General features: G+C 35.5%; 1 protein-coding gene across 1 annotated transcript in view; it reads right to left on the bottom strand.

Moving 5' to 3' along the window:
* Positions 1-2,250: 2,250 nt before the first annotated feature.
* The window catches only part of ENPP1 (ectonucleotide pyrophosphatase/phosphodiesterase 1), a gene marked incomplete at both ends in the record, with an annotated part of 64,589 nt that continues 46,149 nt past the window's right edge, over positions 2,251-20,690 (bottom strand). Inside the window, 14 exons of the mRNA XM_079716597.1 lie at positions 2,251-2,421; positions 4,031-4,193; positions 5,809-5,941; positions 6,776-6,856; positions 7,931-8,055; positions 9,605-9,788; positions 11,157-11,208; positions 12,069-12,238; positions 13,939-14,026; positions 14,890-14,959; positions 16,217-16,344; positions 17,322-17,353; positions 19,473-19,604; positions 20,581-20,689. Coding sequence (XP_079572723.1) covers positions 2,251-2,421; positions 4,031-4,193; positions 5,809-5,941; positions 6,776-6,856; positions 7,931-8,055; positions 9,605-9,788; positions 11,157-11,208; positions 12,069-12,238; positions 13,939-14,026; positions 14,890-14,959; positions 16,217-16,344; positions 17,322-17,353; positions 19,473-19,604; positions 20,581-20,689 — 1,638 coding nt within the window. The remainder of the gene's footprint in view (positions 2,422-4,030; positions 4,194-5,808; positions 5,942-6,775; positions 6,857-7,930; positions 8,056-9,604; positions 9,789-11,156; positions 11,209-12,068; positions 12,239-13,938; positions 14,027-14,889; positions 14,960-16,216; positions 16,345-17,321; positions 17,354-19,472; positions 19,605-20,580; position 20,690) is intronic.

Below are 20,690 nucleotides of genomic sequence, written 5' to 3'. Positions count from 1 at the left end.
AGAAGTCAGCAACCTTGAAATGTCAACGAGTACAGACAAAAAGAAGTCCCAAGAAAGGCCTGCTATCTCACCAGCCAAAGGACCAGAAGAGGAGTGGCCTAGCAAGGGAGACAACAATAACTGCTCCACTCCAACTACACACCACATAAAAGACCATGATCCCACCCATGCCAGCAAAGACAGTGGTTTGCCAGGTTGTGAAAAGGTGCCCCAAGTCCTCTGCCAGGATAGCATCAGAGAAGACTGAGTAGGAACCTGGTAATTTCATTCCCACCTAGTGATAAAGTTTTCCCTGCCACCCCTGTCCACAACATCAGTGGAGACCACAAGGGGGCAGTAACAAGGTGCCCTGCACATCTCAGCCAGGGAAGCATCAATGGAGACCCAGTGGGAAGCTGAATTCTCACCCTGCCTAGTAACAAGGGTCCCCTCTTACCCCATGTCACTAGAGGCTGAGTAAGGAACCTGGCAATAATGAGACAGTGCCCCCAATTCCCCTGCTAGGGTGATGACAGAGAAAGTCAGCTAAAACAGAAAGTTTAAATAAGATCCATAGTTTCATACATAATCCCTAAAATATCCAGGTTTCAGTTGAAAATCATTCACTACAACAAGAACCAGAAAAATCTTTTTGAATGAAAAAAGACAATAGATGCAAACACAAAGATGACACATGTAGGAATTATCTGACAAGGATTTTACAACAGCCATCATAAAAATCTTCAGTAAGCAATTATGAACATGTCTGAAACAAATGCAAAAATGGAAAGTCTCAGCAAAGAGATAAAATTTCTCAGCAAAGAAATAAAAGCTACAAAGAAGAATTAAATGGAAATTTTAGAAATAAAAAAACACAATAGCTGAAATATAAAAACCACTGGATGGGCTCAACAGCAGAATGGATTAGACAGAGGAGAGAATCCGTGAACTTGAAGACAGAGCAATAAAAATTACCCAATCTGAACAACAGAGAAAAAAACAGACTGGGGGGAAAAAATGTACAGAACCTCAGGGATCTGTGGGACTAAAACAAAACCAGTGAAACTTTCTAAATTAGTAAATAATTTTCAGATGAAAATTGTATTATCTAAATTAGGTCTTTGTGGCCCCTATGCTTTTGAAGAACAGGTATCATATGAAGGACAAATACAGATCTTTGTTATATTAATATAGCGCTTATATCAGACCCAAGTAGCCTAAAAGTGAATGTGGCTTTTGAAAGTCCACAGGTTGGTACTAAAGGTATAGTCTATAAAGCAGAGAAATCAAGTTCATTTACCATGACTACTGAGAAGATATAAAATGATGGTAACACATTCTCTTCAAATCAATGGAACTTCAAAATGAACAGCTCAGAACAGTATAGCTCTGCTGCTGGTAGCATCATTTTTTGTGCACAGAGGAAAACATTCCTAATCTCTGGATGAAAAATGCCACCTTGCATGAGTTGACAAGCTCTGTGAAGCTTCACTAAGACAAGACACACTTTTAACAGTCTAAAATAACCATTTTGGGAGTTATTTTCAACCTATGTTAAATACCAGTGAGAAGGATGGGAATATTTTTCTTCTTTGGTACAAATGTTAAGTAAAATTTTATAAAAAGATGTACTCAATACAGGTCTTCCCTCAAAGTTTAACTTGAAAGAATCATTAAATCTGAAGACGCCCAGTCACAGTTAAAAAAATAACACAGGATTATATACTTTGGCTTTTGAGGGGCTGTACAGAAAAGATAGAAACAGGGCCTCAAATATTTTTGCTTCCATTAACTTTGATGATTAAAATAAAAATTAACTCCAAGTTAAAAAGAATCCAGAATCACTTTTAAATTCTTGTGAAGAAACAAATGAAACATGGCCTATTCCAATCCTACTCATTAGTGTAGTGTTTGCCAGCATCACAGAAGTTTATTAATGAGAGTAAGATTCAAACATCTGGTGTCCAGAGAATGTTCACAGCTACTTCTGCCCTTAAGAGAAGTAGAAGAGCAGTTTTAGGTATGGTCTGTCTTTATTCCCAAATCTGAACAATTCTTACACATTCAGACACGTGCGTGACTCAACAGGAACACTTTCCTACTGTTATGCGGAGGCCACAAGTTTCCCTGAGATGGTTGTGTATCACAAGAGGATTCCCAGTTCTAACTCTGGTCAACAGTCTCCAAACAATGCAATAGTGTAAATACAGGATGTATAAAACAGAAGGTTCTTTCAAAAAGATTTACGGCGTGGTTTTGGAATAGAAAACATCAGCCTTCTTGGTTAAAGGTTGGCAAATGTGTTTTCAACATTAAAATGTCTGAAATTGGCTCTTTTCTTTCTTGATAGAAGCTGAGTCCAGTGATGTGTTCAACATCTGTGATTCGAGCTCTGTGTTGCCTCAACAACTCTTCAATCCATGAGGATTCATGCTTCCCATGCTATGAGGGTGGGAAAGGAAGACGAGTCACTGGAGAGCAGTCAATTAACCTTCCCTATGAACTTTCCATCTCCCCCATTTTAATCAGCCGTGACACCTTGGCTCTTAAATGGCAGATACCATGAGAGTTGTTAGGCATAATCCCTGCTCTTGAGTAGCTCGCTATCTAATATGTACCATGCATGTTTGTTTAATAGATGTATCAAATTTGGGAAAAGTATACGTGGAACACATGTTCCTCTATTACTTTGGTGTAAGGAACGTCAACAGTATGGAGTTAAAAAATGTTAGAAAACAGAAGCAACATGCCATGTAGAAAGAATATGGAAATTAGCATAAAGAAAATTGGATTCAAGTCCTTTTTCTACCATTATCCTACCAGGTAAACTGAGGCAAGTTATTTAACATCTGAATCCTAATTCTCTTACCTGCACCCTCCTTACTGGGTTACTCTGAAGATCAAATGTAATGATGTGTGCAAATGCACTATACAAATGCTAGTTCTTATCCGAATCAGTTATCTATGTGGTGGCCATGAAGAAAGGGTTAGGGGAAGTGGTAAAACGCACTTTCATTTCTGGTGAGGTAGTGAAGTTTTAGCTAATACGAGATCAAAAGAGAATTAAAGCCTTATGCTCTGGCACATGGAAGCAGAGATGGTAGCTCAGGCAGGTAATAGGGATGGAAATCATACATCCATGTGTTGGTATACATTTTTCTGAAAATGGCTACTGGAGAAAGTCAGATGAAGAACATATCCACTGGTTGGTGTGCTATGATTATATTTTAAAGGCATACTTCAATAAAGGTCCATGTACCCTTAAGATATTATTAGTTGGAAATGGTAAATATAGACTTTTCACATAAAAAGGAACAAACCAATAATTTCTACTTTCCCATTACCTCCAATCATCCACTACCCAAAACTGCTGCTCCATTCAGTCTCCTCCTCTGCAGCAGTCCTCACTCTGGCTTTCAGGGGAATAGCCCTGACTCAATAGACTACTTGGCCGGTAGATATCTGCCATCTGTTCCAATATTTACAGGAATAAATAAAAAGTACACACAAGGGATCTGCTGTCTCAGGCCAATATCCAGCTAATCCTTAGTCACTATTTCCATAAGTATGTGTGATACACCTTTGAATAATCCTCTTTCTGGTTCACGTTCAATATTTAGTGTCTTCTAATTACACTGGCATTATAGAATTTGTTAAATGCTTGTATTTAAGATATCGGTAAAATAGCTTTTGGAATGGTACAGATGGAAAAGGAACTCAATGCCTAATTCATGGCACTTAACATCATTGTGGCCAGTGAAATGTAAGCATAAGTCTATTGCTGCCTTTTGTTGCAGGGGAGGGCCCAGAATTCATACATGGATTTAATGGCTAAGCCATACGAAGTCACTAAGTTTTGACATTTTGATCTTTCTGTTAGTGCTTTTAACAGACAAGAATGATCTTCTCTGAAGATATGTCATCTTAGAGGATCAAATTTAAAACCATCCTATAATTTCGAAGTACATGTATATACCAGTTATGTTAGATATGACACACACAAACATATTTATGTATCAATGTTTAAGGTAAATTAAAAAAGGTTACTTACAGCACAGCTCTCACTGTTATCAGTCCTGTGAGGCAAAATGAAAGCCAAGGTATCTAGATTTTCACACTGTGAGGGAGTCTGAGATGTATCTTTACAACTTGTTAGCACAATGAAGAAGTGAGTTGGAATCAGAATTTCTTGATTACGGATGATTCTGCTGTTTCTGTAAAATATGGTAAGAAAGAAATAATTTTATTTCTTTAAGTTTAAGAAAGAAATAACTATCTTCCTCTTATTGAATATTTCACTCAAGTATATTGTTAATATAATACATCCCCCCAAAAATTCAGTCAAATAATTAAACATACTGTAAGAAGTTAGTTATCATAATACCTCAATATTTTCTGCCAGATGGAGAAAGAATAAGAATTAGAAGACAGCTAAACACAATCCACATAATGTGATTTTCTATAGAAATTTATTAAACTTTGGATGTTGGGGGGTAATTCTACATTAACAAACTGAAATTGAGACACTAAAGAGAAAAATGTCAATTTTGAATATGTACAACCAAGACTCTAAAGCATTACTGATAGTCTTTTATATTCTAGGCAGTTATGAACAGAGAGTGAAAGAGAACTGGTTTGGGACTTTTTTATTCTAGATCCTTCAGAGAACCTATGAATTCTCCTATGTTTTACCTGGATCTTCTTTCCTATCCCGTAACTTTTTTTTTTTTTAATTGAAGCATATTCTCAAAGATGTCCCAAGTGACACTTTTACCTCATCTTAATTCTGCCATTTCCTTTGGTCTCAAAACTAGATTTGCTTGAAATTAAAAAAAAAACAAACTAGATTTGTTTGGGTGGTATTTTAGCATCTTTCAAAATTTAAGGTAGTGGTATCATTGTTTTAAAACATAAGCGTATGTAGAACCATGATACATAAAATAGATGGAAACAGCGCTCTGGTTGAAGCTGTGAATGGGAAAGGTATAAGTTCTCTTCTTTACCCATTCTATTGCTGTCATCTCTGAGGCATTTACATGGGACCCTTATGCCTCAAGGGATATAGTAAAAACAAAAAAAAAGAAAAATGTAATTTTACAAACTAAAGTGGTCACAGGTGTATGTGTGTAAACAGTAATCCCTAAATCTGCCTGAGAGAGTGGTTCTCAGAAAGGGGCTGAATCTCAGTGGATGTTTCACTCTCTTTTTCTTACAGTCTGAATAGCAAAATTGCTTCCAAAAATCTTGTAATTATTGTTTTAATAAAGATTAACTAGTCTCTAAAATGTTCTTCCCCTCTCCTTTATAAAAACAGCACCAATTGATGGTTTCTCAAGAAGGTCACTGTATCATTCCCCTCCCGGCAGAGCTGGGTAAAAGCTGTGACATTAGACCAGGGGCAACCCTGGGGCACTACCGCTTTATAAGCCTTCTGCTTCCTTGACTCAGGATGCCTCCAGCCACACTATATCATTCTTCATCTTCTAATTGGCAGTATGCAAGTTAAGACAGTATCTTAACAATAGCCACACAGAGAGATTTTCAACAATGATGTTATTTTCTTAACAAAGGCAGAGTTCAGTATTTAATATGAACTACAGAATTATTCATCTGAGCTGAGTGGGCGATAAACACTACTTTCATCTAAAAAATATTTAACACTGAGCAAAACATCAAAATTAATCAGATATTTCAAGGGGCTTCCAGCGTAATCAGAAATGTCATGTACATAAATATGAACAGTATCAGATAGAAAAGGTTCTGCTGACTCAGCTGGATGTTAATCTCACTTGAGAGCTGTTTTTAAGAGTAAATGAAATACGTTCTTACTGTTTCAGAGTCTCCAAGGAATCATAATGTCCGTCATAATCAGAATCAAAGATGGGACCACTGACAACATTGAGACCATTTCTTTCTTCAGCATACCTTTGCAGTAGGGTGCCATGAAAGTAGTGCCATATAACTGAAACAAGAAGGAAGACAGTATCGTTTCAAAAGAACAAGGTGCCATGTTGTCATGTGAAATAAATCAACACCATGATTCAAAATTAGCGTTTGTCATAATTAGGGATAAAGTCAAGTTTGGCCAAGAATACACTGTTCAGCTTTGGCCCTTGGAAGGACTAACCAGCAAATGCTGAATTCAACTCTACTTCAGGCATCCTTAAACATGTGCATTATCATGAAGCTGTGATCACACATCATCATTAAGAATAAAAAAAAATCATGAACACAAACAAGGCAGGTTATTCAAATTTATTGTTAATATCTGAAATTTTTGAAATATTCAAAAGCATTCTAGATGTAAATTAGAGTAAAACTTTCCTTGTATGCTCTATATTTTGAAATTCTATATGTCACAAAGTATAAATGTGTATTTATTCTTATAAGAGTCAAGTATTGCAATAATTATTAATGATGTAAAATCTATTCATTTTAAAATAAAAAACAATTATCAAGAACTTCCAAATAGTTAAATAGTACAATAGATTGAAATTTAGTATGTTAGTAGACCGTATTAGCTACATAACTTAGGAAGAACATTACATACTTTTTCCACCAGAAATGCTTGTAAACACTTAAGTACAAAGCATAATAATAACTATAGGAATATATCATAATTCTAATACTTGTAGAATTTTTTGTGTTCTGGTATTCTCCAAGTTAAACAAACCTATAAGAACATATCTGATGTTTAGTCATTTAATTTAGAGCATCAGTCTTATTACATATAAATCATACCTATAATTTAGGGAAATTCATTGAAATTATGAGATATAAGATTAAAATTTTTTACCTTGAAAACTCTGGTACATGGGCACTATATTAGTAGTAAGTAATGCTTCAGAATATACTTGACTTGAACCTTTATTTAATTCTACAAAGAAAATAACAAGGTCAAGTATTTCATTCTTCACAAATAACCCTAGGAATTATACTTTCTCATGGGAGGCATTTAAAAACATCAGCTGAGTATCATCTTAAACTTGTAAAACTTTCCCAGGTACTGGGTCAAGGGGAAATGCAATGTGTTTGGTCAAGTCCCTTAAAAAAAAAAGCAAAATATTTGGATCTTTTCTTCTTCAAGATGAATTTATCAATGAAACAGAATCTTTAATATGAAGGTCCCAAATTAAACATATTCAAATTTTACCTCATTTGCCTTATTTCAACTAAAGTATATTGTGTTGACAATCTTCTTTCCTTAAACTCTCTCAGAGTGAAAAGAAAAAAGAGACTATCTGGCTTCAGAACAACACCTACTAACTAGAAAAAACATCACAGGATGTCTGCCTCAAAATGCTGTACAAGGCTTCTTTGTGTGGACTTTTGGCTTAGACCTGTCTATTTTTATAATGCAATAGCCAAGTTCTGACTTCAGAAGCTTGCTCTGGGGACTCGATTGGATATTGAGTGTATTTGAGCACCTGGAGGCTTCTGAGTTTTGCCTTTTTAGGACAGATTCAAATTGTCTTCTCATTAACATACAAGTCTGCCACTTGAAAACACAGAACACTTAACTTCAAAAAAAGCCATTCCCTAGGGGCTTTGTATCAGTGAAAGAACAAGAACACTTAGGCTCTCCCTTTACCTAATTCTTTGACAAGTCACATTTTCCTTTTCAAACAACAAAATGGTATCTCCTTCCTAAGAATCCTGATGCATCCTTCTGACCTGAGTTTTCCCAAATTCTGTTTAAAAGAAACGCAGAAAAGTGAAGAATGTTCTACCTACAGTGCCTGCACTAAATCCATCACCCTCCAAACAAAAGTAAAAAGGTTTCCAAAACTCAAGTTTTAGACACTTGAAAATTTTCCCTAATAGTTCTATTTCCCATTCACAGTTTTCACCAATAAATAAACAAGACGTACACTGCCCCATAAGAAAGAAAAGGAAATGCAAGAGAGAAAGAAGATAAGGGAAAGGGAAGGTCAAAGAGGAAGAGACTTACGTGGTGGGGAAAGGAACCCATAACTCAGTTTAGTGTTATTTTTATAAAACGAACATTTATGGACAGGTCTAAGAGGAATTCGGAGATCCTGGTAAAGACAATTGGAAAAGTCTTCTGTAGAGAAACTATCCTGAAGAACAAAATGAAAAGGACCATCAGGGATCAGGCATACGGAAGAAAAAGAGAGAGTTTTATAAATAGTTAAAGGTGAGCCACAACATAAAATCATAGAGTTCTGGCTGTCGGTTCATGTCCTTCACCATTTTCCATTTTTCTACGAGAGTATTCATCTTGCTTCTAACCAAAGTGTAAGAACTCTTTACAATATTAGGGTATTAATCATATGTGTGCAAATATTTTCCTACTATGTTGTGCTAATTTTGTTTATAATGTTTTTGTCTACTCAGTTTCAAACTTTTGTGTAGTGAATTGCTGATTTTTAGAGATGAGACTCTTTCATATCCAACACAGCCACAACAGCAAAAGTAGTGGGGCTTAGGGGGTGGAGAAAAGCCACTGAACAGCAATTCGATATGAAAATCTCAGGAGTAGTGATGACTCAATTTTTGCAGCTTTCATTATAGAAGAAAACTGAAAATTCAAAGTCCAAGAACACCATAATTAAGGTATTAAACAACAATAAATAGGATGGGGACCTACAAAACACTGGGTAAACTGCTATATACTACAAAGTCAAGTAAAATGTGTTTAAAGTGTTTGAAGATGCTCTTTAAAAATTAAAAATCAAATTAAGGTAAAAACATGTTAATATGTGAAATGTCTGTGTATATTCAATATATCTATATATAGACACAGAAATTACATATATATACATATATACATATATATACATGTCTTCCTATCTTTTTATTTAGCAGTCTTAGTGAGTAGTAACAAAAGCTCTGTTTCTAAAATCTAACTGCTACAGTCAACTAAGCTCTCTCAAATCCCCTTTCCATCCCTGAAGGGCATCCTATAGCTTGCCAGACATTTTCAGTTTTTGAAAATCTGGTCAGTCTAGTTTAAAACTTCACTTCCAGGTAAGATCTAAATCTCATCTCCTCCCCCCATTCTCTTTCTTAAGGCCTATTTCCTTCATCATTTATCTTTCTACCACTGCACCCAAGGGACAAGAGTGAGGGGCAATGGTGGTCTTATTCTGGGATATTTTCCCCTACTTCTTTCAAGGCCAAACTCTTCTAGTCTGGGTGGTAGACAGGATCCCTGACCTTTCCCTGGTTTGGTCTGGGTGTCTTCCTATAGGTGGTATACACAGTGAGGTAACTGAGATTTAATGGCCTTCTCCATCACTGAGGACCCCCTAAGATTTGGGCAGCCAAGGGAAATCCTTGTACTTACACAGCTATGTATTTTGAGATAAACTGATTGTAAAACTGAGTTCATTAAATTAGAAATTAGAATCATCAAATATTAAAACTGAGAAAAAACAAAAGCAAGGGAGAAATCTTCACTGCACACCCTCATTTCACAGAAGAAGTTTGCTCTGAGTGTCAAAGTTACGTAGCTAGTTAGCAGCAGAGCTAGAACCAGAATCTAATTTTTCTGACTCTCAGTTCAGTGATCTTCTAATTTGGGAACTGATTACAGAGCCAAGATTGACAGTGAGAAACTATGCTTTCAATGTTTTGCTTAATGATAATATAAAATAACCACACAGAGATAAAGAGGTGACAAATACTTGCATTTCTGTCGATGGTGTAGGCTGTCCAAAGGGGCATCAGGATGTCATGGCTGTAACCACTCACAAACTGGTGCTGGTAAAGCAGACAGACAGTGCTGTTCTTCCAGAGAACTCTGGGTCTTCCATAAGGTAGAGTGCCACGCTTAATGGCCTTCTCTTGGGTCACAGAGGGAAAATGAAACCACCATTCAAATATACTTAGTGTGCATGATATGATAATACATAATGATACACTGATCTAATTCTCTCCTCTACTTAACCCTATTGAAAAATTATTTGTAACTATAAAATTAAACTAATTACAAAGAGCAGAACTATAAACAATTTTTTAAAAAAGGAGTTCACTGCAGTTTTTGCCTATGAAGATTCTGAAAGATCAATATAATGCTAAGATATCACAAGATACTACATGAAATTGCTAGGAATTTCAGCAATTAGGACTTAAATTATATTACTAAAATACTTTAACATTGTCTTTATTACTTATTTTCCAGGATATACTACAGAAGGAAAATTTTCTGGATGATGTGTGTACCTGGAAAGCAAAAGTTCAAAACTGAAATTATGAGGCTACACTGAATGAAACAACAATAGTATGCATACCGTTTACTGCCCCTTTTTCCAAGCATCAGATGCTTTTTTAGAGTTCTTTGTATACATCACTGAATTTAATTCTTATAGAGCCCTAAGAATTAAGGTTATATGCCCATTTTATAGATGAGAAGACAGCAATGTATAGAGAGTAAATGCTTTCTCCATGGACATACGGTTCCTAAGCTCATATGCAAACCCATATCTACTCAGTTCCAAGGTGTCACTTTTCCCCACAAAACTTTGCCACCTTGGGGCCATCAGAGATTTCTCTAATCTGAACACTTGCAGAGATTTTATATAGAGAAGTTCTATATGAATAGAACTTCAGTCATATAAATGAATGCAGAACTTCATTCATTCTGCATATATGAATGCATAATTCACCTTTTTATTTCAGCAAGAAAAAGCTGTGAGCCAAGTAACTTAAGGATCAGAGACTGTGTCAAAGTGATGCTAAATATCCACAGTTCATCAGCTGCCTGCGTATTCGTAATTTTCATTCAAAAGTCATGAAGAAATAACTTTAGGTAAATAAATGAATTTATACTCCCTTATAATTAACTAAGAATTAGGTAAGATAGAAAGCTAATGGGTATTTTAAATGGAAATCTGAGGATCTATTATTATAATATTGTATAAACCTATAAATATCTTCAAAATCTCAAAACACTCCACTAAGTTCATAAAGAGTGATTCAGCTTCCACTAATTATGTTACATGCTGTTTCCACTGTAAACACGCCTTCTTTCCTTATGACTAATAGTCTAGACTATGAAGCTAAGAAATCTCTCCAGTTCATCAGGTGGTCCTCCATTACTACCTTCTTTTGTTGGTTATTCTCAAACAATGACCCAAAACTAATTCTGTGGTTCACATTGTTGAGAAAAAGCTTGCTTCCACATCCCAGGCTCAAGACTAAGCATGCCTTACCTTCTGCCATTGTCAGATTCAACTGTGTCTGAAAATCCACAATTGGCAAAATCTAAAAAATTAATGATACAATTTTTAAGGACTGAGAAACATGCTTTCATTTTGTAATAAATGAATTTTACAGCTTAAGTATTCCACCATAGAACAAAGATAAATTTAAAATCATTTTGTGCAAGTGAAAGTTATTTTTTTGAAGAGATAAAATAGGGATAACAGTTGCAAAAAGAAAATTGTTAGCATAGCATAACACAAGTCATTGAAAACAAGAATGTAACTGCTGCTTTATAATTCTTATCTCTACTCTAACAGTCTTTTTACAAGTCTAAATTAAACCTAAAACAAAATGGAAAGCATAAGATGAGCTACTCAAATGTCTATTTTTATGGACACTATCGATTTTGTTCATAACTTGTCATATATTTTCATCTCCTTACAACTGTATATTAAGATAGGAGTAAAAAAGGAAAAGTGTCATAAATCCATTTCATGCCAAAAAATGATATTTTCCCTCTAAATTTAAAATAGGTTGGGATGTAGTTTAGAAAAGGAATATTGTGATTGGTTCATAAAAGACCTCTCAAAAGATTGGTTCATATATCTAGCAGTTTCACTGCTAGGATATCAGCACAGATTCTGGGATTCAGTACATTTCAGGACTCAGCTAGACCTCTCCCAGCCTGCAGCCAAATCAAGTCTCGACACAGGGGGATAAAAATAGAGCAAGAGTGCAAAAACCCGGGGCAGGAAAAATAAATAAGAAGGTCGGCATGTGTCACTGGAATTGAAAATAAATATATGTTTACTCCCACTCATAAATTTTAATTTAATCATTATGTATTTCTACAACATATGCTATGCAGAGGGTGTTAAAAAAATCATACTCACTGGGCTAAACTTCTTGGGACTACTTACCGAGGGATCACACGAGCAATCGAGGCTCCCCCTGGGGGCTCTTGTGAAGGGGCACTGGACCAAGGAGCGGAATTCTTTGGGATGCTTTGGGGTATAAACAGGATTCTTTAGAAGGTGGTTAAGGCTTCCATGAGTTCCATTATTAGGAGCTGGTGTCAAATTCAGTAAATCTGTGTAATTTCAAGAATGGTAAGTAAAGATTTACTTAGAAATTTCAAAACTAAATAAATAGTAGACTTGCACTACGAATTTTATCTTTTAAAGCCAAATCTATTTAAGAGTCCTTAACTCTTTACCTAAAATAAAACTATAAATCTCTCTCTCTTAGGTTGTAGAGTATTTATGACCATGCTATTCTCAATAGAAATACTGATATGCATGCTGTACTTCTCTATAAAAATTTCTAAATTTTAATGTATACAATAAATATAGTTATCTCCTGTTGAATGCTTATTATATGCCAATCAGTATGCTAATATATTTTTCTTACTTAATCCTCAAAACAATTTAATAAGTTATTGTCAATATTTGGTAGATGAGTACAGGCAGACCTCGTTTACTGTACTTCATTTTACTGCACTTCAGAGACTGCATTTATTACAAATTGGTTTGTGGCAACCCCACATTGTCAGATGACAATTAGCGTGTTTTAATAATAAAGTACTTTTTAATTAAGGTATGTACATTGTTTCTTTAGATAAAAGCTATTGCACACTTAATAGACTACAGTATAATATGAATGTAACTTTTATATGCACTGGGAATCCAAAAAAATCATGTGACTTGCTTTATTACAGTATTCACTTTATTGCGGTGGTCTAGAACTGAACCTGCGATTTCTCTAAGGTATGCCTGTAACCAGAGTGCTTAGCTCAAGATTTCAAGCTACTAATGTAGTAGACCTAGGATTCAAAACCAGCTCTGTCCAAGTCTAAGACTCACGCTCTTGATAATAATGATGGCAAACACTTATACACTAAAGCGCTTATTATATGCCAGGCACTGTTTAAGTGCTTTAGGATATATTAACTCATTGAAGTATACAGGCTCTCACTAAAATAATTATACTTAGAACATATTTAAGGTTTTACAAATGCCCAGTATTGTTATCAGAAAAAGGAAGTAATATTTAAAATGCAGTACTCAACCATAAACCTACTAATTTAGAAGGTACAGAGTAAACTAAGAACATATTCAATATGTCCTCCTCCATTTCTATAACCTTGACATTGCCATCCATTCAACTATTATTGCTACCAGAGGATCCACCTGTTTTGTCTACCTTTCACAACCTCAAACTATTTTTTTTTTTTTTTTTTTTTTTTTTGCGGTACGCGGGCCTCCCACTGTTGTGGCCTCTCCCGTTGCGGAGCACAGGCTCCAGACTCACAGGCTCAGTGGCCATGGCTCACGGGCCCAGCCGCTCCGCGGCACGTGGGATCTTCCCGGACTGGGGCACGAACCAGTGTCCCCTGCATCGGCAGGCGGACTCTCAACCACTGCGCCACCAGGGAAGCCCTACAACCCCAAACTCTTTTCTCTGGCTTCCACCCTGATCTGGTTCAACTGTCATTTAATGAAGTCCAGGGCCTGGCAAAGTACTGGGCACTTGGGATGTACAGACCTGCCTACTCTGAGTGTTGTATTTCACCACTGTGCAGTCTAGTGGAAGGAACAGGTCAGTCATCAGACGATTATGTTCTGCACATTTTTTCAGTGACTCTGGGTCAGGAAGAAGAAAGGTGGAAATATAAGGATCTGTCTTGCTGTATCATCACTTCCAGAAAGGTGCCCAACATGTGACCTACTTTTGATAATCCTATTCTAGCTCTGTGTTCAGAAGGGAGAAAAGATGCCTGTTCACACTTACCACACATTAAGTTATAGACTTCAATATTTTCAAAGGAGTCAACTTCAATGCCATGCTTGAATCCAGGTCCGTAGCCAATAAAGAGGGCCTACGTTGGCCAGAAAAGAAACAGTTTATCTACTCATTTCAGTTATGTATGGAGTTGGTCACCAAAAAGGTATTTTATATCTTCCCCATTGTACATATATAAACTGGTTATATTAAGGTAAGTGGAAAAATACTGTTCCCAGTGGACTTTCTAGGATATTATTTTAACCCCTGTTGCACTTTTAATCTAAGGACACCTAGGTTATTTTTCTTAACTGTATTATAATTCCTAACATGACAATCAGAACAGAATGATGATGAAATCTTTTTTCAACTGTGAAATGGGATCTAAATCTCACTCTCACCACACACAGTGCCGTAGGGATCAAATCAGAAAATTATTATGAGTATATTTTGAAAATTTTAAAGTGCTAGGTAAATGGAAGGCATTATTATTTTTGGGGTGGCTGCGCTGCATAGTTTGTGGGATTTTACTTCCCTGACCAGAGATTGAACCCAGGACCTCAACAGTGAGAGCACAGAGTCCTAACCACTGGACCACCAGGGAATTCCCGGCATTATCTTTATTTAAAACATAACTATGATATCTTTTCACCTATTAAATTACTGGCTTTCATTTACTGTGGAGCAACATTCTTAATGAAGCACAAATACATACAAAATAATTACTAGAAATTTAGTATGAGGTATAAGTCACATTCATAAAACATGAATATAAATATTTAACAAAATTCTACTAATTTATTTAATGTCCAAAGTAAAACAGCTACATGAAATTATAAGCTTCATTAATTCTCATTCAAGACATATAATGACAGTCCGTGATTTTAAGTCTAAAACTTTATATATCAGTTTTTTCTTCAGATATAAACTATAATTTTTACATATAATAGGTTTACTCACTTGCATATTTGAAAATGCATTGTCAGAGCCGTGAAATCCACCTCCACAATATTTCCTTTCTGAAGGATTCCTAATTTTCACATAATATAAATTAACAATGTAAAGTCCATTCATAAAGTAAAACTGACAATCATGACATTATTTCCATTAATAAAGAGTAACTATTCTCTAATATTTAATATTTTTCTTTAATATTTTTGTACATTTTTAATATTCTTTGATAAAAAACAAGTAACTATTGTTAAGCAAATCAAAAAAAAAGTAAATAAAACCACTTGTCTTTGAAAAGCATTAAGGAGCAGCCACCTTTATCTTTCATTTTGTAGACGAATCAATTATAAGCAATATGGTATAAAGGAGAAAACCATTAGCATGGTTTTGAACCCTAACCATACTACTTACTCAGCTGTGACTTTGGCAATTTAATTATCTTCTCATGGTTTCAATTTGTCATGCTGGGTTTATAAAAATTAAATGGTTTGTACTAAAGAAGTGCTTAGAACACAGTAGATGCTCACTAATATTAGTTCTCCCATGAAGGTGAGGACCTCCTCTTCTTTCATATTCCTTTTTCTAAACACTGAAAGCACAGCTCTCTAATAAAGCAGAGACAGTACAATTCTGTTGACTGAATTCTGGTTCCCTGCTTAGGTTTTGCTGGACAGGGGTATTTATCATCCCTGGCTTCCTGGCAACCATACAGAGTTAATGATCAAGTTTTGAGATATTAACAGTACGAACCATCCAAATAATTTGCTGAACACACCAATAAACTGAGGTTTATTAATGGACTAGTATAACAAGAATGAAAAAACAGCTCTAATGAAGAAGGTAATGGCTCATTATTATAAAGAGTTTTGCCAATTATTTGTTAGACTCTGAAGGTATTATTAGGCATAACTGTAACATGCAGAAGAGATACAATGGAAGGTGGTTACACAAATGTGAGCATAAGAAATAATCAAGACGGATGTGAGGGGACAGAGCAGTGGTTCTCAGCTGGAGGTGACTCCCCTCCCCAGGGGACTTCAGGCAATGTCTGCAGATATTTTTGGTTGTCACAACTATAGAAAAGGTGTTTTTTTCATCTAGTGAGTAGAAGCCAGGGATGTTTTCAAATATCCCACAACAGACAGGACAACTCCCCAACCACAAAGAATTATCTGATCCAAAATGTCAATAGGCCAAGGTTGAGAGACCCTGGGATAGAGTGAAGAGAATCATATTTGTAGTTTTCATATAATGACATCATTGGAAAGGGCCCAATGGTTACCTTGAATTACTATAAGATCAAGCTAACTTTACCTGGGAGATTGTCAGAACTTACAATGCAAGTTGCCACTGAGGGTCCAAATAGAATGTCAAGGGCTCAATCCTGTCACTTTTGGCAAAGTGCAAACGCTTGGGTAAGAAATGTTTCAGGTAAGGTTTGAAGTGCTGGTTTGGTTCCTGGCACTGAAATTGTAGAAGGCAAAGAAAAACCATTATTTCCATATTTTCTTAAGTGTAAACTTCCCTTGAAATTGCTTTCTAACTCCATATGAATTTTTTCTCACAAACATTTAATCAGTATGCCCAATAAGTCACAGATGCAAATAAACTGAGTTCTTACTACCTATATAAAGTACAAGTTGAATATTCCCAACTATTGAATATTCTTATTTTTCTAGAAAAATCATAATTATTACATAAGAGTCCCAGGATGCTTAGATTGAGTCACTAGTTTACCTTTGTGTTACTACTGATGATCATATTTTCAAACACTCATAACAATTTTAAGATTTTTTTTTTTTTTTTTTTTTTTTTTTTGCGGTATGCGGGCCTCTCACTGTCGTGGCCTCTCCTGTTGTGGAGCACAGGCTCCGGATGCGCAGGCCCAGCGGCCATGGCTCACAGGCCCAGCCGCTCTGCGGCATATGGGATCCTCCTGGACCGGGGCACGAACCCGTATCCCCTGCATCGGCAGGCGGACTCTCAACCACTGCGCCACCAGGGAGGCCCAAGATTTTTGTTTTAATTGTAAGAATTTTCTATCAAGTAAAAAAATGTAGTATAGATAAATCAGCACTAGGACAAAAGCTTATTTTAAAAAATAGGCATAAGAAAGACTGGTAGAAAATACATCATAATGCTAACTGTTTTTGGTAGTACAGCTATAGGGTTTTCCCTTCTATTGTCTTCAGTTATTTCTTATATTGTCATATAAATTTAACAGTGTCAATAAATAAATTCTTAAAATTAAAGAAAGCCTACATTATTCGGGTATGTCCTTAAAGATCTTTAAAAACTACAGAGCATTTAAATGTTGGCCCAGATACTCAAAAAATTAGATTAAATTCTACAATCCCAAGAACAAATACTGAAAGTTTCTTCTAAATATATTTTATACAAAACTAGTAATAACAAAGTAATTGCAGAAAAAAGATACTCACAGAAAGATTTTTGGCAATGCCTTCATAATTAACTGAAGGGGGGCAAAGATAAGAATTAATAGTTGAATGGTATGCTACCATTAGAAATAAAAATAATACAAAAAATATATAATGTCAGACTCAAACCCTATATTTAAATACCAAAGCTGGTTTCAAACAGATCATTTAAATCAGGGGTCCCCAACCCCCAGGCCACGTACCAGTACCGGTCTGCGGCCTGTTAGGAACTGGGCCACACAGCAAGAGGTGAGCAGCAGGCTAGTGAACATAGCTTCATCTGCCGCTCCCCGCCGCTCCCCATCACTCCCCACTGCTTGCATTACTGCCTGAACTATCCCCCCTTCCCATCCGTGGAAAAATTGTCTTCCACGAAACCAGTCCCTGGTGCCAAAAAGGTTGGGGACCATTGATTTCAATTATTATATATTAGCCATTGACAGGAATAAGACAGATCTTTAGGAACCACCCAACCACCATGCCTGTGAAATTATGTCCTATTGTTAAGTGAAAAGGCAAGTTATAGAACATCAGTTTATCCATCCGTCATTCGTACATGTGTCCATTCATCCATCTGCCTGTCCATCTGCCTATACATCCATCTGTCTCTCTATCTGTCCATGCATCCAAATATCTATCCATCCTTCCATCCACCCATCTAGATCCTGTATAATGTCACTTTGTAAAAATAAAAATGAATGCGTTTTACATATACATAGCAAATACCTGGGAAGACACATCCCAAAGCTAAGTATTTATCTCTAGAGAGAGGAACTGAGTTGTGAATTAGGGGGATTTAGGGTGGAAAACTGTTATTTTTTACATACTTTGATATTCAAGGATAATTCCAGAAATTCCAAATAAGGACATAGGGGAATTTAGAAGTGAGGGCAGGTAGAAGAGTTTTGAAACTGAATTTGCACAGCAAGCCCACAGTGTACTTACTTAGTGTACTCTGTGCTGTAAACAGTAACTGCCTAGCTCTCTACGATTCTTTTAGCTATACTTTACATAAGTTTGAGAAAATTATCCAGATAAAAGAATATGTACTGTATATATATTTTAATGTATGAATGTAGATACAGAGATATGTAACTTTTACTTTAAATTGAGAAACTTAGGGGCCTAATTGAGATAAGGGTGTGGCTAAGCTTAGCCATTCTATCCTAAACATCTCTGGGGACTGCCATTGCCTATATAGTTTTATAACAGGTTTTATAACAATCATGTACTACTTTAATAAATTTTTTAAACACTAATTAAAACTTGTTATTGTACAAGTTAGAGTCTGTGCTTTGGGCTACTATGTTAATATATTTGCATAACTATTTTCCTGCAGGGAAATCTACTTCTTCTCATGAATATTCAACAGTATCTACTGAAACATATAGCACTGCATATACCCAAACCTAATCCAATGCTGATGACTGCCAGAAAAGCTCTTTTCTCCTTCCATTTCAAAGGTAATTGTAACAAAAACGTAAACAAAACTGCCCTTAGTATTTGCGAATTACCAAGGATGGTAATCAAAAAGAGGGGTGCAATCAGTTCTGAAACAGGCTTGACTTTCAAAAGAATGAATATTTAAAATTTCTTGGTAGTTTAGTTTGAGTCCAACATGGGGTCAAGAGAGAATGTGAAATTTCTTCTTCTCTGTTCAAAAAACACATTCTCATTGTTTTTTGGAATAGATTAAGAAAGTCATTTCTAAGAACAGAAATTAGTTGCTTATAGAATTAATCATCTCTGCCAGTATTCCTCCTCATAATGGAATATTATCCTATAACATCTGTAAATTATTTTAATGAAATGACATTATTTAAAGTTGAATAAATGTAGCCAAACTTTTCTCTTAAGTTTTTATTTTTCTAGTACAAGTAATCTTGAACCCAACACAAGCAAAAGACACAGCGGTAACATAAAATTGTATCAAGTTCATCAAATAATATTCTCAGCCATGAATAACAGATAAGTGGTTAGACTTGTGCCCTCACATGTAGTTCCATAAAATCCCTTTGGGTACAGAAGATCAGCCCTGGAGATTTAATCATGGAAAGGAAATTAATTGATCCCCTTTAATTTAGAGACATAATGATTCTGAGGAATGTATTGTGAATATAATCATATTCAAAATTAGCATAGAGATATACTTACATGAATAGTATTTATCTGGTACATCAGAGGGTCTCAATCGAGCTGCAGGTCCATATATAACTTTAACATTTTTAATATCCCCCAGATATTTACTCAGATACACATATTTCTTACAACTGCCTTGTTCCATGCCTAGGACAAAAAAATCCCCAAACATGTTACAACTTTAATAAAAAACGTTTAACATGTAGGACAGAATTTCTTTCACTTCCAGAATTTAAATCAATAAACATGAGGTCAGCACTCATGACAGCTGACCATCTAATAGGTAAGACACAGAATTTCATGTATATCTACCACGTCACTTAAAAAAAATCTTTTCCCTTTCCTTCATCCAAAATTAGTGTTTCTTCTTATTTATATATTACAATATCTTTATGTGAGTTATGAGGAATATCACAGTTTTAGACTGAATATGAAAGCGTAGTTACTTTCTCAGAATCACCTAGCATACTAACTATGAGTATAAAACTCTCAACCTCATTCCAGGACTGGGGGCTTCTTTAGGATACAGCTTCTTAGGACTGTTTCTAGAAATAGTTTTCAGTAATTATTTCTGAAGCAAACAATAACAACAACAAAAAACCAAACAAAAAGAACCTCTTTCTTATTTTCTTGTATATACATCGCTTTTACAGTCCCAAGGCTATACACATACATGTTCTAAAGGTCACAGTAAGTAAAAGTTAACTTAAAATATTGCCAAAATTAATACATACTGCTTTTAAAAGTCAGCTTTATCATGTTAGAGAAAACAGAAGCAGCACATAATAATCTATTCAAATTACACCTAAATTTTTTAGAGTAGATTTACCAAAATTTAATATTAAAAAAATTGTTTTAACTCTCCAAGTTCCTGGTGTAAGCCCTCCCCAAATCAGGAGGTGAGTGCATTGTGGTTAATAGGCTCTTAGGTTTCTGTGAATTCTACGTTTCACTTGTGATTTATATTTAATGTAGTATTTTCTAAAGGCTCTCTACAAGGAATCACATTTAAAAGAAAGAATTAACTACAAAAGTCAGAGGAAATAATAAAACAATAATCAATCAAGTACATTTCTGGGGGCACCATTTAACCTGAAGGAAAAATGATGCAAATTCAGGTTACCATGATCTGAGATAAGGATGAGGTTCAAACATCTATGCAAGTTCAGCTCTTTTAGACCATCCATCAGCATGCCAACCATGTTGTCAACCCTCTGCAAAGCTCTGATGACC

Source organism: Hyperoodon ampullatus (genome assembly GCF_949752795.1).
Source record: "Hyperoodon ampullatus genome assembly, chromosome: 12".
Taxonomy (NCBI): Eukaryota; Metazoa; Chordata; class Mammalia; order Artiodactyla; family Ziphiidae; genus Hyperoodon; species Hyperoodon ampullatus.
The sequence above is the reverse complement of the archived record's forward strand: the minus strand, read 5'-3'. Positions and strand labels throughout refer to the sequence as shown.